Here is an 18,526-nt window from a genome sequence, read left to right on the forward strand (position 1 = left end):
TTGCACATACACTGCCTTATATATCTATAAAGAGTGAATAAAACTGTTTATGAATAAGTGCACTCATGGTCATCACATTTGTGGGAAACTGTGATGTGTATTTTTCTTTCTTCCTTACTTACTTTTAATATTAATAACTCTAATATAAGCCACACTGGGACAAAGAATCGCACTATAAACCAGATTAGCAATATAATCGAATTGGCCCAGGTTTCAGAAAAAAACAAAAAAAAAAAAAACAGAATCGGGATGGAAGCATATCATCCCATCTCTACTACTTATACTTACTCAACAAATACCTTCATCATACTACTCATAACATCAATTACATTCTGACACCATGTGTCATTGATGCTCCTCTGACACCCTTCTTTCTGAACGGAACAGCATGATGTTGTGTCTTTAAGAATGAAGAAATTTGAAACTGTGTTTGCGCAACAATCATTGCAGCTCCCAGCCGCCAAAGTGTCTAGACTGGCACATGATGGCGGGAACCAACCAACTGCTCCAGAACCAGAGACAGAGAGACTGAAGGGTGGGAGAGAGAGAAGGTGGGGGGTGGACCTTGTGGTAGGGGGTTGTCTGTGCTGCCGGAACAGTCCTGGGCAGGATAGTAAAAGCACCAAGCGCAGTAGTTTTCAACATCAAATGGAAAAGAAAAAAACAAAATAAAAAACAATTGTATGTATTTGTTTGAATTCATTTGAAATCTCACCAGACACAACTGTGAGGTTGCATGACTGATGCATGAAAAGTGACAGAATTAAAATGTTACTGACAATTACAAATTTGGTTAGACAATTTGTTTCACTCAAATTAGCCATTTTTAAATTGAATTGTTTAAAAAAAAAAAAAAAGGTGTTCTCAAACATTTAAGTGCTAAAACTGTTTGATTTGTTGATTTATTGGTTCATTTCCACTTCATTGTTGGACATTGTGTCTTGATTTTCTTTATATGTTCCCCCTAAATTCTTGTGAACATGTAACAGTTTACTTAAGTAATTAACGTTTAATATCTTTGGCGTGAGCACAATTAATTAAACAGTTGTATTTTGTTTCAGAAACATTAGATTAGATTAGGTTGCAGTTTATTTGTGTTTTACTTTTGCGGACAAGTTTTATTTATTATGTTTTCGGAGAAGCATTATTTTGAAATCACCAACACAGAAAACGCGTGTGTACTACTTCCAGCTTGACTTACGTGTGTGCGCGTGTCTGTTGACGTGTGCGTGTGTGTGTGTGTGTGGATTACTTGCAGGGGAGTGGAGAGCGAGGTGATTCCAGCTCACTTTTAACTTCAACTTCTCTGACCAGACTCCGTCCTGCCGTCATCTGGATTATCATCTGCAGAACTGAGCGACACCAACTTTTCCTGGCTTTTGGATCGGAACCTGTTTTTTTTCTTCTTTTTTTTTATTCGGAATGATTGAGCCGCACATGTTATAGAGGGGTCTGTTGTGGACATGGTCTGGATCTTTTGTGCTGTAACTCCACGGCATCGTGGAGTTGGAAGGATGGCTGAGAGATGCGGCTTGGTTCCGAGTGATCTGACCTTCTCTCGGGCTGTTTAACGGAACACGTGTGGTTATGTGCACCTAATGCGTTTGGAGACCCAAAACGGCTGCGCATGCTGTGCGCACCGAGCCGGACCTCCAAGTCCTTCAGGACGAGTCTAGTTCCATGTTGCACCCAAGACCCGGACGGGACCGACACGACGCATCCAAAACCGACTAGGTTTGTCGTATGTTCAAGTCCAAACGCGCGGGTCTGGTACGGCGACTCTGGAGAAACCGTCTGGTCACTGAAGGCGACGGACGGGATGGAAGCGGACGAGGTGAGGGGGGTCGCTCCGGTCAATGTGGCAGGAAGATCCGCAGGAGCGAGCAGGTGACCCGCGCTGATCCCGGACTCGGAGAGGCGGGAGGTCTGGGGGACGCTGAGGACGAGGAGCAAGCGGACGATGACCGAGGCCTCCGCAACAGTCCGGGACGCCACCAGGAGGAGGACAGCAGGACGGTGACGTGTTGCTTGTTCGGGGAATGGGATCGAAGACCTCGAAGTCCAAACCGGGGTCGGTGTCATGGTCAGGAAGAAGAAATGGCCGGCGCCACTTGCGCCTTTTTAAGAAAGCTCAAGGAGAAAAGTCTGGAAGTTCTGGTGAAGACGGTGGAGACCAAAGGAGCGGAGCCGAGTGAGTGCGTCATGGTGCCAAACACTCCGCTGCGGCTCGGAGCGCAGCAAGTTTCTCCTCAGTATCTTCTCTGTAGGACGTTCCGATGGAGCGACCTGCAGTTTTCATCACCACTCAAAACCCTGAGTCCCTGTCAGAACCTGAGTGGAGGAGACCAAGTTAATGTCTGCTGCAACCCGTACCACTACAGCCGCTTATGTGGGCCAGGTGAGGACAGCAGCATCACACCTCCAGTGTCGCGCATAACGTCTGTTGTTCAACGCACTGAGCTGCTTGACAAAGCCTCTGGAGGAAACGGTCCTTAAAACCATGTACTGTTCTTCCTGATGTAAAGCAGTACTTTGTCATGTATGCAGTCACTTCTAATGTTTTATTACCATCGTTTACAGCAGCACGTCTGGATTGTGATGCTTTTATTTTGAGTTTCATATATATTCAGGCTGGAAAACCCTGAAGAGTAAAATATACTCCAGACAACTCTAGACCCGTTTCAAAGCTTTTATGGTATTTATTATCGCTGAGATGAAGAGTGAACAGTCCTGTCCTGGTCATCAGTCCCCGTGAGTTGAAAACGCTTTGCCTGTGGAGCCAAAAAAAAAAAAAAAAAGATTTATGTCCCGTCCGCGAAATCCGAAAGAATTTAGTGTAAAACAACATTCTCTTCTACATGCCCGTTTAAATGTCAGACAACTTTCTTTTTTTGCGAACCAATTATCCATCTCTGGTTTTCACACAGGGTTAACATGTTCAAGCGCACACAGAATGTAGCTGGACCTCTTCAGTTCAGAGTTTTATCATCCTTTTAAAACATGAAAACCGCCTCTCAACATTCCAGAAACGTGACGTGCTTGATTTAAATTTGCGCAAAACTCTCAATTGAAGGACGCTCTCGAGTTGCACTCAGGCTCTGTTCGCCCGACAAGACGGTTCCTCCTCTTGTTATTTAGGTGAGGGAGTGCCGATAATATACAGTTTGCTCAGAGCTGGCGCCAGACTGACTCGCTGGTATCTGACTGACTGAGGACTCCCGACAATTACTGCTCTGCTCTTAAAGGGGCCGCAGCCACAGACGCACGTCGCCCCTGTTCTGAAGCGAGGCAGCACGAGCTGTTAATACTGCCGCCAACTGCGCCTCCACTGAATGTCACAGAGAAACAGTCGTCTGAAACTCGAACAGATGCTACATTTACGCCTTTGATAGAGTACAGGTCACTTCCCGTTGTCAACAATCTTCACATGACACTACATTGTTTTACCTTTATTTCTTAGTTCTCGAGTTATAAATATTGCTCATGCAATCTTGAACTACCATGTCAAGCCTATTTCACAAAGAACACTAGTGTTTTGTTTAGCAGAAATAAAACCAAAGCAAAAGCACTCAGAGAGTGCAAACCAAGACAGCACTCTGAGCCTCTGTATTTTGTCAAAGTTAAAAACAAAGTACACTGTTGCACATCTTCTTTCACTCATCTCCTCACACAATCACTGCCAAATTACACATACACAGCTCATACTTCACTCCAAACTCACAATATACTAAGACAACAAAGATACAGTCAGCGTTCACAGACTCCGTGGAATAAATAAATTATACTGCTTTTTTTTCTCCACCCGGAACAAATAAACCCTGTTTCTTTTTTTTAGCATGGGCTGACAAAATATTCATGAAAAATAAGGTAGTGTGAGCATTTGTCCAAAATATTGCCATTCTGATAAAGATTTTGTATGCAGTGAGATGAAACTAGAGGATGTCACAGTATAAATGACAACATGCTATTATAAGTTTCTCATTTAAAACTCGGGATCCAGAGAGAAATATTGACTTTTCTGTGAAAATCGTGTAGCTATTGCACACACCTTGCCCTTTATGGTTTAGTTCAGCTATCGCTCAAAGCTGTTGACTTACTGTAAAGGAGTGCGGGAAGCATTCAGACCTGATCCTGGAGGTGGTGATTTATGTAGGGCTGGAGGGACTCAGATTAAGTTTTTTGGATCAAATTAAAATTCTTGCTTTTCAGCTAAATGCGAATTGATCCGTTCCGTGGGTTAATTTGAAACCTCCTGTACACATCCACCAGTATGAAAAAGCAAGATTAGCATGCTGCTGCTACATGAGTTTTAATGCCACGGTTGTGTGCAAAGCTTTAACAAATGCACTGAAAGCTAGATGAAGACAGGAGAGTGTCCAGTCGGACTGTATAACGCTTCGATCCAAATACTGCGACATTACTCGTGTGACTTCTGACTGAAAGAAAAAGTGTGGTTTATTTAGTGCAATTTCAGTTTTTCAAAGTTTTAAGAAGCTGAACCAAAGTATCCTGTAAGATTGTCTCATCATTGCTGTCTGTTTCTCCAGAGTCACCTCCTCCTCCATATTCCTGTTCAGATGAACACAAGCCACTAGGTGAGCATTTATGGGACGCTTCTTTGGCTACATAACTGAGATGGTTCTGAAAACACCTGATTTTATTGCATCTTACGACACGGCAGCGAACAAGTAGGGAGCATCATTTCAGATTGTTTGGATGTCATTCGAGAAACTGTGTCAAACTGATGACAGATGAAGAGCCATTCAAGAAACAAATCTACTTTACTGCTCTAATTATGAAATTGCAATGAAGCAACCTCATATGAGCCTCATATGAGGCTGAATGTTTTTTGTAGATATTTAAGCTTGAAGATTTGCTTATTAAGACATGACTGGATGCAAAGAAGTCGCTTGTATTCCTTCTGGTTGGATACACTAAGACAGTGTTTTTGAACCGGCCGTGAGAGAGTGTCAGGTGTGGCGTGGGAAATGATCCAGTTTCAGCCAGTTTGTTCGGAAATGGAGGTGGACGATATGATGACATTAAACAATGAACAATTAGGACCTGTTGACAAGCTACCAACGTGAAGCGATGGCATGGATTACTATAGATCTATGCGGGCGGAGGGCGGAGAAGTCGGTCAAATGCACAACTTTGAGTTGTTTTTAAACCTGATGCACCTCTAACTAGACCGCACACCTTCACGACAGAATAAAGGAGTGATCCTTGGCAGAGCCGCGACACCAAAGACTGTCTGCGCAGCAGAGCTAACAGAGCTAACGGCTAACATGACGACACTCGTGCACTGTCAAAGTTTGCTTTTTGGTTTAAAACTTGGCAAAAAACTAAATGCAGAACAAAATAAATAAACTCCAAAATGTGAAGAGAGGAAGAATGATTGTTGTTACGAAGAAAATTGAAAGAATGTTAAAGATTTGTCTGAAAATTCCTCAAACTCAAATAAGATCATGCAAATGACATTGTGAAAAAGCAAAACAATAATGAATATTCCGGAGACATTTTCAAACTATCACATTTTCTGCAATTGCTGTAAATAACATGCCAAAATAGCCGAGTGAAGATAGCTACAAATTTTCACAAATTAAAAGGACAATTGCGCCAGTGCCGAGGTTCCTTTGGTGGTGAGCCTCTGGATTTTTCCAGTGAACAGAGTGTGCCGTGGCGTGAAAAAGGTTGGAAAACACTGCATCAATAGATGTTGACTGAACAGCTCAGTGGCATTTCCCAGTGATATTTATGTGTCATAGATACTCTTGTCGTGTCTGGAAGCCCTTTGCATTATGATCCGTGTGAGTGTGAGTTCCCACTCTGTGATGCTCTACTTACACAATGTCATGGAAACCATGAATAACTTTTTGTTCCTCCTCATCTTTTCTAGACTCTGCTTTGTTTTACACTGAAACTGTGCCTCCCGCCTTCCGCACGTCTCAGACTACGCCAAGAGACTACGCAGGTGAGAGATCTGCAACACACTAACAGACATCAAACACACTTCATTGTTGTTATTACACTTGCATTGAGATTGACAAGTGCGACGTGACACACTTGAACAGTTGAAATGCCGAAACAGAGTCAAAGCCACAGATGTCGGCTTGGCCTTTCGAGATTGAGTCGCTCCGTACTGAAAACTATTTCACTGGTTGCAATAAGATCCCGGTGCATACACCCAATCCCCTTCTGCCTTGTGATGCACCCATCCCCCTCTTTCCCTCTTTCTTCCCTCAAATCCCTCCATTTCTCTCAGCAATTGAGCAGTGGAAAGAAGCTGGCATTTTGGGGGTGGGGAGCCCTGCGTCTCTGATGAGAGTGAGGTGTAGAGTTTTGTGTGTGTATATGAGGAGGGGGGAGGAGGAGGGAGGCTGGGGCTGACTGTGGACAGGAAACAGCCCCCTCTCCATGATGAAACTGTAGCTTTATTTGTTTAAGAGCAGGGGTCGCCTGCAGAGGTTAGAAGTGACCCACTAATTCACCTGAGGAGTCTCTCAACTCCCCTTTGGTGGCGCTGCTGAAACGTGATCGGGAATATATGAAGTTTGTGTCATTTCACCGGACCAGGGTGTGTCGGCCTCGAGGTGCTCATAAGCGACCCAGAAACATTCTCTTGTCGAAGTCATTGTGTTGATGTCTCACTTTAATGACGTTTACATTAATCCTAACATTGTTTCATAAGTTTAAAAAACACTTTATTTGTCCAACTGAATGTGTTATTATCAGCAGGATGACCTTGACTTGAATGTTGTAGGTGCTGAACATGTCACCCGTGTATCTGTCTTAGATCTTTGGTCCCGGCGATCAGGACTGATCGTTGCACTTGTAAGCAAGTGCGACTTGAGAAAATGCTTGGAAAGGAACACAGTATTTCATAGTATTTTTTGGGACTTTAATTGGAAATAAATATCCTCCTTAAAGTGTTTATTTAAAAATGCTTTTAATGCAAATGCAAATGGAAGGTGGCAATTCAGAGCTGTAGAAACCAACTCTCCGAGACAGTGAAAGTCTGCGCTCTCTCCGCAGCCATTCATTAAGAGTTAATCAAGAATTAATAGAGTGGTTTTGTGATGAGCTGTGGAGTGTTTGTGCCAGACGACGTGTGTGTGTGTGTGTGTGTGTGTGGTCTCACCGCCCCCTCCTCCTTACACCCGCCACTTCGGAGAAGGGCTGGGATTCAGAAGAAGACATGGCCAAACGGAAGTCACTGAGAAAATGTCATCATGTGACGTTTGGCTTCGATTTAAAACCATAAAAGCTTTGGAACTGAAGCGACACTGAAGGGAAATACAGAGATATCCTCTGCGTTTGATCGGTCCTTTCATTACGCCTGATGGTTTGACACAACCCTGCCATGTTGTCTTTAAACAGACCCTCAGACCATGTTATTCGACGCTGCAGCATCGTTTTGTGTTCTCTTTTTCGGCAGATGTTTACTGAAGGTTTAAGAGCAAGGCGCTGCAGCAGGGAGGAGTCCATACATACCTTTGCCCTGGCCTCTTTTATCATTCAATCAGTAAGCGTTCCTTTTAAACCAGCGCAGTGGCGGAGAGGAAATGTGAGCTGGAAGTTTGGCCAGACTCTCTCTTTGTGGAACAATTATCCGTCAGTGAGCCAACTTATTGATGGATCTATAAATCTCAGTGCTTTGATTCAGTTGCTTTCAGAGGAATTTATAAAGATGTTACAGCTTTAGTTGGAGTTTCGCAGATTTATTTCTAGAACTGGCGTCATCTTTTTTTAGGTGTCATCTTTGTCAAGAGTATTGTGAGCCTAGAAGTGTAAAGTTGTTTGCTGCTACCAACCAGCAGCAAGGGGCAAAGTTGGATGTGAAAAGTGTCTTCATGACTCATCAGGATGTTCATTCATCATGGAGTGATGGAGTTTCATTGCCAGTTTGTTACATCTTCAGTCCATGGTGATGTCACAGACTCAAAGTCTATCACTGACCTTGACTGGCCTGGTTGTGAGTGTGAACCAAGCGAGTGTCCTTCCTCCAGCTCCCACTTGAGAAGGAGAAACATATGATGGTGAGACAAGAAAACCATTTGCCTCTTCACCCTCAGTGAATTTACTAGTGGCTCATTTGGTTGAGCGGAGTGAGGTATGAGCCAAACATCCTGCCTCAAAGCTCTGTCTGCACTCGTGCAGCATTAACCCCATGAATCGGCCCTTTGACTGATGGGGCACGGCCCAGGAATGTTGGGAAATTGGGAAGGTGAGGGGGAGTCGGGTCTCGGAGAAGAGGGAGGGGGTTTGAGGGGTCTGACTCTGGGGAGTGACATGTGATACAAGTTTGAACATATCACCGTTAATGCTTTAGAAACATGAAGGAAGGGGTGGGGGGGCGACATTCCTGGAAGACAGTCGTAACCGAGTGAGTGAACTAGTGGAAGTCAGGCTCATGAAGTGATCCAGGTTGGTTCTGCTTGACACATTTCCACAAGGTTTTCAATATTGTTGGATGTGCCTGTCCCCTCTCAAGCGAGGACACGACGCTGAACAAAACACACACATTTCTTAGATATGGAAAGCCGTGAAGCGTAAACACTGAGCAGGAGACTGAGAGTAAACAAGTGGAGCTGCAGACAGCCAGAATCTATCAGTCTGAGTCTAGACGGGTCCTCTCGGTGACCCAAACCTCCGGCCTGTTTGCTGGCACGTGTACAGCACTGGCTCTTATGCTTGACTGAGACACATTAGACGCTGAAACTCAACGTCAAGTACTGGCCCATTAACCGTTTACCATTTCCTCACATATTTTCCATCATGGCTTCCCTCCCTTACAGCAGGCGCTGAGGCCGCAGACTGGTCAAGTCTAGTCTTTGCGGTCCAAAGTGAAGGTTTTTAGCCTGTTCATTTGAAATGCAACACATTTAGGTTCAGATTAGTAACAGTTTGAGCATATTAAAACACTAGTCGCACAATGAAGAAGCAGCGACTTTAGATCTGCCGTTCTCTCTGGGTTTCAGACCCCATATTACCCCCAAATGCCAAAAAACAAAATCAACTTACAACGCAACACAAAGCATATAACAATAAAACTGGTAAATGTTTAACACAATAACTTTTTGCATATAAAAAAAGGTTCTTTTTTGAGTCTCTGAAATTGGCTTTGTGACCTGATCCTCCAGTTGAATGTGTTTTTAGTGACATCAACAATTACACTGGTAGTTTCGCATTGGCCTTCAGTTTAGATGATGTAGTGGGATACATGCACTGACTCTGCCAGGACATAGTACTCAGCACTGTGAATCCAAGATGATCGGCATAGAGATGTGTTTACCCTGATGACTTCTTTTGACTGTCAGGATGACTTTCAACATATTCTTTCATCCTCTGTCTCCTCTTTTTGACTTGGTATCTTTAATCCACTTTGGTCTTTATAGTTGCTCATTTCTCCCGCTCTTCCTTCTTCTTCATGTCTTTCTTCCCTCGCATGTTTTTGTGCCTCCAGAATTTTAAAAGAAGGTTTGAATTACAGGACTGGCTGTGGCTTTTTGTTGTTCCCTCAGAGTTTCTGCCAACTCGCAATTTGGTTTGTGGAGTCCTGCCACGCTGCTGAACCTAAAGATTCTTTGCAGATGTTGACGGGCTCAGACTTTCAGGGATGTAGGAGAGTGTCGCACTGAGATGGTTAGAAATGACTTGGAAGAGAGTTTTTGTTCCTGTGTGTGACCTTCTTTATCGTTCATTTTCGTTCACACCAGTTGTTGTTTTGTCAAGTAGATTTGTCTGAATGTCATCAAAAAAAAACTTTAGTCACAGCGAGCTGCCTCTTCCAAACTTCCCAAAATTGGCCTGACTAAAGTGGAAATCCATTCTTGGGTTGGGTCATTGAAGGTCGACACAAAGGGTCAAAACAAATCTATTAATTTAAAAATGTTAAAATGAGCTGCTTTGTTTGGTTAGATTCAGACAAAGACGAGAAGAAAACTCAGCATTTCCATGTGGAAATTATATGAAAACAATGAAGCTGTACTGGTGGAATGAGTAAAATAGAATTAGACAATTTTAATGCAATTTTCTTTTTGTCTAGGTCTATTTAAAGTTTATATGCGTTATTTACACTTATCAGCTAAAAATACTACCTGGCATTTGGCTTTCGAAAAGTATTTGCTATTTATATATTTCTGATCTTCATCAGAAGACTCAGCACAGCAAAAACAAAATTCTCTGAAGCAAAAAAGTACATTTTATATGAGGCCTTATAAACTATGCAGAAAAGAAATGGATATTGCTATATAGAAGTGATCAGAAAAAAAAAATGTTTGTATAAATGGCATAATAATTTAAATAATATAATTAAAATACTCTTTCTATGCATAAATAGCAATTGCTGGAGAACATTAACCAAATGGCAAAAAAAAATCAAAGCCTAAATTATTGTCATTCAGGATCAAACTCTTTTTTTTTTACATTTTACTGGGCTTTTAAATGAATGAAACAATTAAAAAAATAACAAAAGAAGAAAAAACTATCTGTCTTCAACTAAAAACACAACAAAACTTCCAGAAGTTTCTTTACCGTTTGCTTTGAAGCCTCCTGCCTGTCAGCAGAAGCCCACCAGTGCGTCGACCCAACTGAGTGTCATAAACCTTGCTGCAGGAATGTAACGCTTTCTACGTAGGAACACTGTTTATTTTAGGGCATATCTGTTAAATGTAGCCGGATGTTGACAGGATTCTTGGATAACTCATCTGCCTGGTTATAAGAAGTTGCTCAGGAATATCCTGGTCGTGGATCTGAATAATGATTGTGTTCAGTGATGTTTGAAGGCGTGAAACCTTGACTGTCAGACCACGTGAGTGAGGTGAGTGAATGAGACACTTGTCAACTTGACCTCTGTGACGTGCTGAGCGGGGGAGGAAGTGTCGAGGAAGAGGGCCTGTCCAGGAATGTGTGGGGAGGGAGGGACTCGGACCTTTTTTCTAACTGGCTTTTTTTTTTTTTTTTAAACAAATGGCTCTCTCAAACCAGACGTGTGCGATGATGTGTGATGTCTGAATGCGGTTCCTATCTGTGTTACACCGGGCTGTGGATAGGTACAATGATGGTGATGTGGGGACCTTTAAACAGCTGCTTGTAATGCGCTGGATTCACAGTAATGTTATCATTTATCATGGATGTCAAATGCATCGACACGACTTCTTATCAGTCCAGGCAGCCAGCAGGAGCTTTTCAAATAAAGACATGTGTTTCCCGGTGTATCTAGAGAAACACCCGTGTCCCTCCATGCACACTCCCATATATGACCTGTCTTATATGGCCAGCACGACTCATGTGTTCCGTCAGAGATAGAAGACTTGGCTGTGGAGTCATCCAGGAAGCAACAATGTTTTCACCACTTGGAAATTCCTCGGCTCAACTTGTCCGGTACTATGACCGAACAAAGTCGTTCTTCCTCTTGAAGAAAACATATGATCCTGAGATCATCTCTGTTTTCACGTCACCCATGGAGTGACGGACATGATGGTTCTTGCAGAGTAGAAACATCACTAGTGGAAGAAGCGAAGGAATGAGAAGGTGCAAGTGCAGGAATGTGTATGTTTGTGTTTGTGAGCCGGAGAGCCGCCGTGCTGGACTGTAAAAGGCCACGTCTGGCGATAGCGCATCCTCCGATGCTGGAGATAGTTGAGACGCCAGCTTGAGAGATTGCAGGGCGGAGGTTGTTTGCAAACACACAGGCGAACATCTGTTTTCTTTTTCACCATTATGTTCACTCTTCAGTTTTTCTGAACATTTGAGTAAAAGTTGAATCGAATCATAACAACAGTCAGTAGCTAAATCCTCTCCTCCCTTTCTGCCCCCCTGTTCCACTCACTCCCTAAACCACCCACTTCTTTCAACGCGGTGGAAGAGTCTAATAACTGGAGAGGAATCTAATGCTTGGCACCGGATGAAAGACGAGGGTCTCCCTCCCTCCCTCTTTTTCTCACAGTCTCTTTCTCTCTTCATTTTTCCATGGATGCCGGTTATGCTTGGCAGGTTCTCTCTCTCGAACGCTCATTTTTCTGCTCCCGCTATCGCTTTGTCTCTATTGTTTTTACAGGTTAAAGTTAGCATGCTTTCTGTGCTCTGACTCAGACTCTCTCTGACTCTTTACAGTAGCGGGCATTTCTTCTTCTAAAGGTGAAACACTTAATATTCCATCAAAATTCATATGAAAAGTAAATAAATACAGCAGGTTCTCATAAATTGAATCACTCAACTTCATGAAGGCAGCAGAAAAAGATGGACAGTGATAAAACACTGCCATGAAATTAATCCAGCAGTATGAGACGCCCTTTCATAATCACAGAAACATTGTGACCCCTACTATATAACATGAATGTTGATTTTGTCAAAGCTTTTTATGTCAGTTTAAGCCTGTTTTTTGATGAAATAGTTGCAGATTTAAAGTGTAACATCCCTGCAAATAATGATTTTATCAGTCCACTGAAGGGCAATTTTTCAGTCGTACAGTATGTATCAGCCATACATAGGCTCCTGCTGCGCCTCCTACTTTGACTTTGACTGCAATATATATACAGTAATTTCCGGACAATAATCTGCTACTCCATTCTGCTGGTCTGAACCCTGTGGCTTATACAACGACGCAGCTAATATATGGATTTTGACTGGTTAATGAGCATCATGCCGATGAAATCACAGGCGTTTTATTTAATTTAAAGCGCTGAAAATGCGCTGCTTTTGCCTCTGTGTCCACAGCTCTGCCAACACAGCCAAGCTCCTGTAGAACTGGAGCAGATGAGACCGGCTGTGGTGTCGGACCTTGTGGGCAAAAACAATGCATTTTGGGTGCTTTGATGTAAATAAAAGATGTGAGGAGCTCATGATTCAAGTTAAGAACATTGTAGAGTGAGAGGTGATCCTCATGCATTTTTAAGCCGGGTGCACCACTGACCTTTCTACGGCGCAAACATGCGGCTTATAAACTGGTGCGGCTCATGTGTGAACAAGATCTATTTTCCTTCTTCAATTTAGTGGGAGGGGCTAATATTCTGGCGCACTCTATAGTCCGGAATTTACAGTAATTGCCATTGTATAGCATGATGTTGAACAGAAACACTAAATGGAAGTCGCTGCTGATCTAGGGTTTGGGCTAACAGGCGGGTCACGTGATCACATTTGAAGGATTCCTGCTGTTAAATGACTGTCAGTCAGACGACCATGTAATTCCAACTTCTGTGGGTCAACTGTTATCTTCCAACATGGCCGCGTTGCAGTGCCAGTCCTAGATGAGACTGGCACTAACAGGCACTGATGTTGAAATGAAATAACAAAGGCTACTTATCTAATTGCTAAACTGTGCTGTTAAATTGCGGCGAGCTTAAATGCTTGCAGGACACTGTAATTGCTGCCAGCCTTCACGCGCAGACGGAAACATGCAAACAATCACTTTGTTTTAAATTCCGTAGCTTGAAAACAAACACAGCGATAACATCCAGTTGGAGTTTCAGAATTCCTTCTCGGATATTCACTGACCCCTATTTTTCACCTTGATGTACTGATAAGTCAGTTGAGTTTGGTCGGCAACACAACTAAATACTTTGACCACATCTCTGCAGCTGCTTTCGTGTCGTGTTGTTAAGTTTGGTGACCACCTATGTCAGAACCACCACGGAGGTGGTCTGAGCACTCAGGCAGGTGTTTACATGTCTGTCTGCCTTTCTCGTCTGCTTAGCGTCTGTGGTGAATGTTTGACTCTGAGAAACATATTGCTCTAGGATCTATAGACACAGAGACAGACAAATCTGTCTGTCTGTCCTAGGGTTAGGCCAGTGTTAGATTGTCTCCCCCAGACACATGGGGAAAGTCAACATACATTCAGGAGTTGTGCTTAACTGTACAGTTTTGTTCAAATACAGGCTCACACTGTTTTAATTCACCGTGACAAAACCTGTCAGGTAAACTGCCACCGCTGATACACCACAAACCTTGCTTTGGTTGACAAGGTTCAAGATGTTCAGAAAGATGTGATTCATTACTTTGTCACTGTGTCATCGTCTCGGTCGAGCAATTCTATTTAGTCCAACACACAAGCAAGGATTCATTTTCATCTTTTTCCCCATGAAGGTGACCTCACTTTAAATTGGTATGGACATCATTGACATGAAAATTTGAGCAGTTCTAGCACAACCACCTTCATTATATGATCAAATAAAATACACCAGCAACAAATGAATAAGACATTTCCGTTTCATCTTGTTTGAATGACTTGGATAGGGGGCTCTTAAAAGTCCCCCTGTGCTTCCCCACGCTTGTTTGTGTTGCCTGATTATAGGGAAGAGCACGACTTGTAAACGTGTGTGTCTACTTGTTTATCCCTTCTTGTGGGGACCAATTCATGGAAACACACCTCCTTGTGGGGACCGTTTGCGAAGCAACAGTTTGAGGGTTACAACTTATAAATATCTGGGTCATTATGATTGAGTTTAAATTTGGTTAAGAGTCCTGGTTCAGTTAATCCATTTGCTTTTGGGGGGAGAGGCTGGGCAAAGCATTATGTCAATGAGAGGACCCCACAAAGATATGAATGTCTATGTGTGTGTGTGTGTAAGACAGAGAGAGAGAAAGAGCTGTAAAAACTCCAGACCGCAGGAGTTGCCAGCCTGGAATTCACTAATGACACACGTGGGCTTCAGATGAGAAGTGCAGTTTGTGTGTGTCTACATTTGTGTGTTTCTGAATGAATGAGTGTTTAAGTCCATATACGTAAAATGCAACTCATGTAGTACATGTACACCTTATTGTGACACGCACACACCACCACACAAACACACACGCTGCAGCTAAACACCACTGCAGGACGTGAAAGGAATGGGGCCACAGGCACATGGCTCTTTAAATCCTCTGTGTCAATAGAGTCTCTGGAGAAAAATAATGGCATCACTCTGTGTGGGAGTTAATGTGAGCTGATAGCATGAGGGCTGGGGGGTCAGGGGGTTCGTGGGTTTGCACTAGGTTGACAGAGAGCTGAATACTTTTCCAAACTCCCACCCCTGTCCACCCGCTCTTCAACTCTGCACCTGAAGAAGTTAGAGAAGATCAGCGGAGGAAGTGAACTTGTCGTTTCAGATGTTCACGGACGACTGGGTGCAATAGCTGGCAATAAGTCTACTGCAGTATTCTATTCAGGCCGCGTGATGGAAATGTTCACATAAAATCAAACCGGCACATGTCTCACGCCGCGGGGCAGGGAAGTCGCAGTGATTCTTGGGAGGCATCGCATACGGTCTGCTTTTTTAGCATCAGTCACGGAAATAGCTGCGCCACACTCTGCCAGTCTGGTTACACGGGTTCAATAAAGGTTGCCTAAATTGTAACGACTCATATTGGAGGGGTGTTTGAATAAATGAAGGCTGCATTTATTTGAAGGATTTATGAAGAATGTGTGTGCTGTGACAATCAATTTCTTCTCAGTACTTGTTCATTTATGCAGCTCCTTTTTTGATCCATTCTTTGTTTCACGAGATACACTTGTTCATAATCTTGAATTAATGAGCTTCAACTGTTGCAGTGTACGACTTGCAGTATGACTGGTTGGATCACTTTTTATGCTCAGGTCGTCAAAGTAGATTTCATGAAAATATGTCCAGGCCCATTCATAGTCTTCTGTGTCAAAGGTGTTTAAATAAAGAACACAGCCCATACAGTAATAAGTTGAACATAATAATTTCCACTAATGACCTGTGAAAAGCAGGAACAAATGCATTTGGACTTACATGACAGATATTGTTTTCCACAGTTGAACACTGAGCATCTGTCAACAATATTCATGTTATCCTTGCATCCTTTCCTCCAGACACTGGTACCTCCCTCGGCTCCTCCACCTCCAGCGGCCTTCACTCTCACTGGTGCAGCGTTGCCTACTGGGAGCATCGCACGCGTGTGGGTCGCCTCTATCCGGCCTACGATCCCTCCCTCAGCATTTTCTACGACCTACCTCAGGGCACTGGCCTCTGCCTCGGCCAGCTCCAGGCCAACGCCTACCACAATCGCCGCGCGGACCCGGGCAGCCACCACTCATCAGGAAGCAAAAGAAGCAGCAGCAGCAGCGTCCAACAGATCCGTTGTAAAATCGGCTTTGGCATCGTGCTGAGTCAGGAGACAGACGGCGTTTGGGTTTACAACCGCAGTCAGCATCCGATTTTTGTCCACTCACCCACTCTGGACCTGCTGAGCGCCTGCGGCTTCAGTGTGAAGAGGGTGATGCCGGGATTCTCCCTCAAGATGTTTGACTATGAGTGCTCCAGCTGGATGAGGGAGCACGGTGTGAAGCCGGAGAGCCAGGAGGGGCCCTGGGACCCCCACAGTATTCGCATCAGTTTTGCTAAAGGATGGGGGCCCTGCTACTCCAGACAGTTCATAACCTCCTGCCCCTGCTGGCTGGAGGTTCTGCTCAACAACCACAGATAACCCACACCTGCATCCCAGTTGTAATCTACCTAGATTTAATATAAATTTATATATTTTATAAGATATATTATACTTGTAAATACTTGAGTCATTTTACAATGCTACTATTTATATTTAGGACTAAATGTGGATACGGACATTATAAAAAGGAACAAGAAGAAGCACTTTGGATTCTTACATCAGTTTCTCAGCGTCATTTCTCAGAACTGAAAGCTGTTTTATGTTTTCATTGGTCCGACACTTACCATGCCATGAACGCATTGTCAATAAAGTCTTCGTGTTAAATGAACATGGTGTATTTTGATGATACTGTATCATTTGATCCATCAACCTCTTGGGCCCTGAACGTAAGACGATGGCCCTGGAGGGCAAAAAGCACAGACTCAAAGCCAGAAACGCATTTATATATTTAAAAAAACGGAATTGCGAATACAAAAAACAAAGTCACAACAACATTAGTGGGCCAAGTACCTGCCATTAAAACGCCTGTTCCTGGTTGGACAGATCATCGACTACAGAGGCTGCCGGCCTTGTTAACACACGCTCTACTCCAGCTTCTGCCTTGCTTCATCGTCGGTTAGAAACAATTCTGCTGGAAAGTCCTGAAATTCCAGCAGACGTTGAAGTGATCAATAAGCACCATGAGTTTGTCAAAATGTAACGTATACGAACAATCATTCTGATGTTGTGATATCTTTCTAACATGAATATATTCCTTGAGAATAGTAAGAGTCACCATGGTTACTACGACAAAATCAACATCCAATTTGTCCAATCAGCAATGAGGTTTTTAAACAGGTTCAAGATCCTCTACCAGTTTGGTGTTGCAATTCTGATTTTACAAATGTGTTTCTGGCTTTGTGGTGGTGCCTCTCTTTTGTTTTGTCATGTGTCCTTCAAGGTACCGTACTCCACTCTCACCAGTAGCTTAGCAAAGTCCGTAAAAACCCCTCTAGTCAGCATGCAGCATGGAAAACCACTTCAGGTGTCAACACTGGATGCAAAAGTCCAATAGAAAATCCAAACACTTGAATGTTTGGGAGTGAGAAGCGGTTTGACGTTGTGAAGTTTTTTGGTGAAATCATGTGATTTTGTCAAAAAGATGGCGTGCTTACACCTCATGCAGAACAACATTTTAAACAAAAGTCAGAAAAAATGGAAACGCCCCTTTTATTTTCAACCCATGAGGAGACGAACAGCTGAGTTTGACCTCTGTAGTCTCTTTTAGTCCCATAATGATAAAATGAGGATCCATTTTGCAGCTGATGAAAACGGTCGCTCCGTTCCAGGATCCATGTGGTTTGGCGACTGATGTGTGTTTGCAAACATGCTTAATAGTTATGCAGCAACAGCTCGGCGATCATATTTTTTTAAACTTCAGTCTTGGCTGGAAAAAGACTGTGAAAAAGGCGCCTAACTGCCCGTGGTAGGAAAATAAAGCACATAACTGAGGGATTACACAACCAACCGCAGTCGGGCACTTCAGCCCAAAGTTGACTCTGGGAGGAGAGACGTTTGGTCTTCACAAAACAATCGTATCTGATAGCAAGGGAGAAAACTGCTCACAGATATCAGCGATATCTAAGGGGCAACATGTGATGTGAAGAAAAGCAGGGGAAACGGTTTCAAAACCATCAGCAGACATTTTTGTGGCGACCCTGATCCTCTGCAGGCGGAGCCAAGGAACATGCAATTAAGTTCAGCTCCCAAACCGAAGCAAAGAGAAGGAATTTAAACAGAGCCCGCTCAAGTCTCAAGTGGAGATATGAATCGATAACTGTCACAGTGCCCAACATACATGATCGACAGTTTTGCTAAAACAAGGCAAAAATAATCTGCCTTTTTGTACAACTGTGACAAATATTAAGAAAACTGCAGTGAAAAGAGGGGACTTTAAAGGCAGTTGCGGACCAATACGCAGTCAATGATAGTGACGCTATAAACCCACATATATGGGTCTGACAGGACTCTGAACCAAACTTAGACCTAATGTAAAGTTATTTTGAAGTCTTCATCCTCAAACTGAGGCTTAACCTTCTGGATGGAGAGTCACGTCACCTCCTCAATATGTCGCTCCATACGAACACGTTCATAA

General features: G+C 43.3%; 1 protein-coding gene across 1 annotated transcript; it reads left to right on the forward strand.

Moving 5' to 3' along the window:
- The first annotated feature begins 1,270 nt into the window (after positions 1-1,270).
- On the forward strand, positions 1,271-16,716 carry LOC128759439 (mothers against decapentaplegic homolog 6-like). The gene is made up of 4 exons (XM_053866382.1): positions 1,271-2,398; positions 4,548-4,595; positions 5,900-5,974; positions 15,818-16,716. Exons 1-4 carry the CDS (start codon positions 1,744-1,746, stop codon positions 16,429-16,431), a joined length of 1,392 nt encoding a protein of 463 aa, XP_053722357.1. The 5' UTR covers positions 1,271-1,743; the 3' UTR covers positions 16,432-16,716.
- The last annotated feature ends 1,810 nt before the right edge of the window (positions 16,717-18,526 follow it).

Source organism: Synchiropus splendidus, chromosome 5, assembly GCF_027744825.2.
Source record: "Synchiropus splendidus isolate RoL2022-P1 chromosome 5, RoL_Sspl_1.0, whole genome shotgun sequence".
In the NCBI taxonomy this organism is placed as follows: domain Eukaryota; kingdom Metazoa; phylum Chordata; class Actinopteri; order Syngnathiformes; family Callionymidae; genus Synchiropus; species Synchiropus splendidus.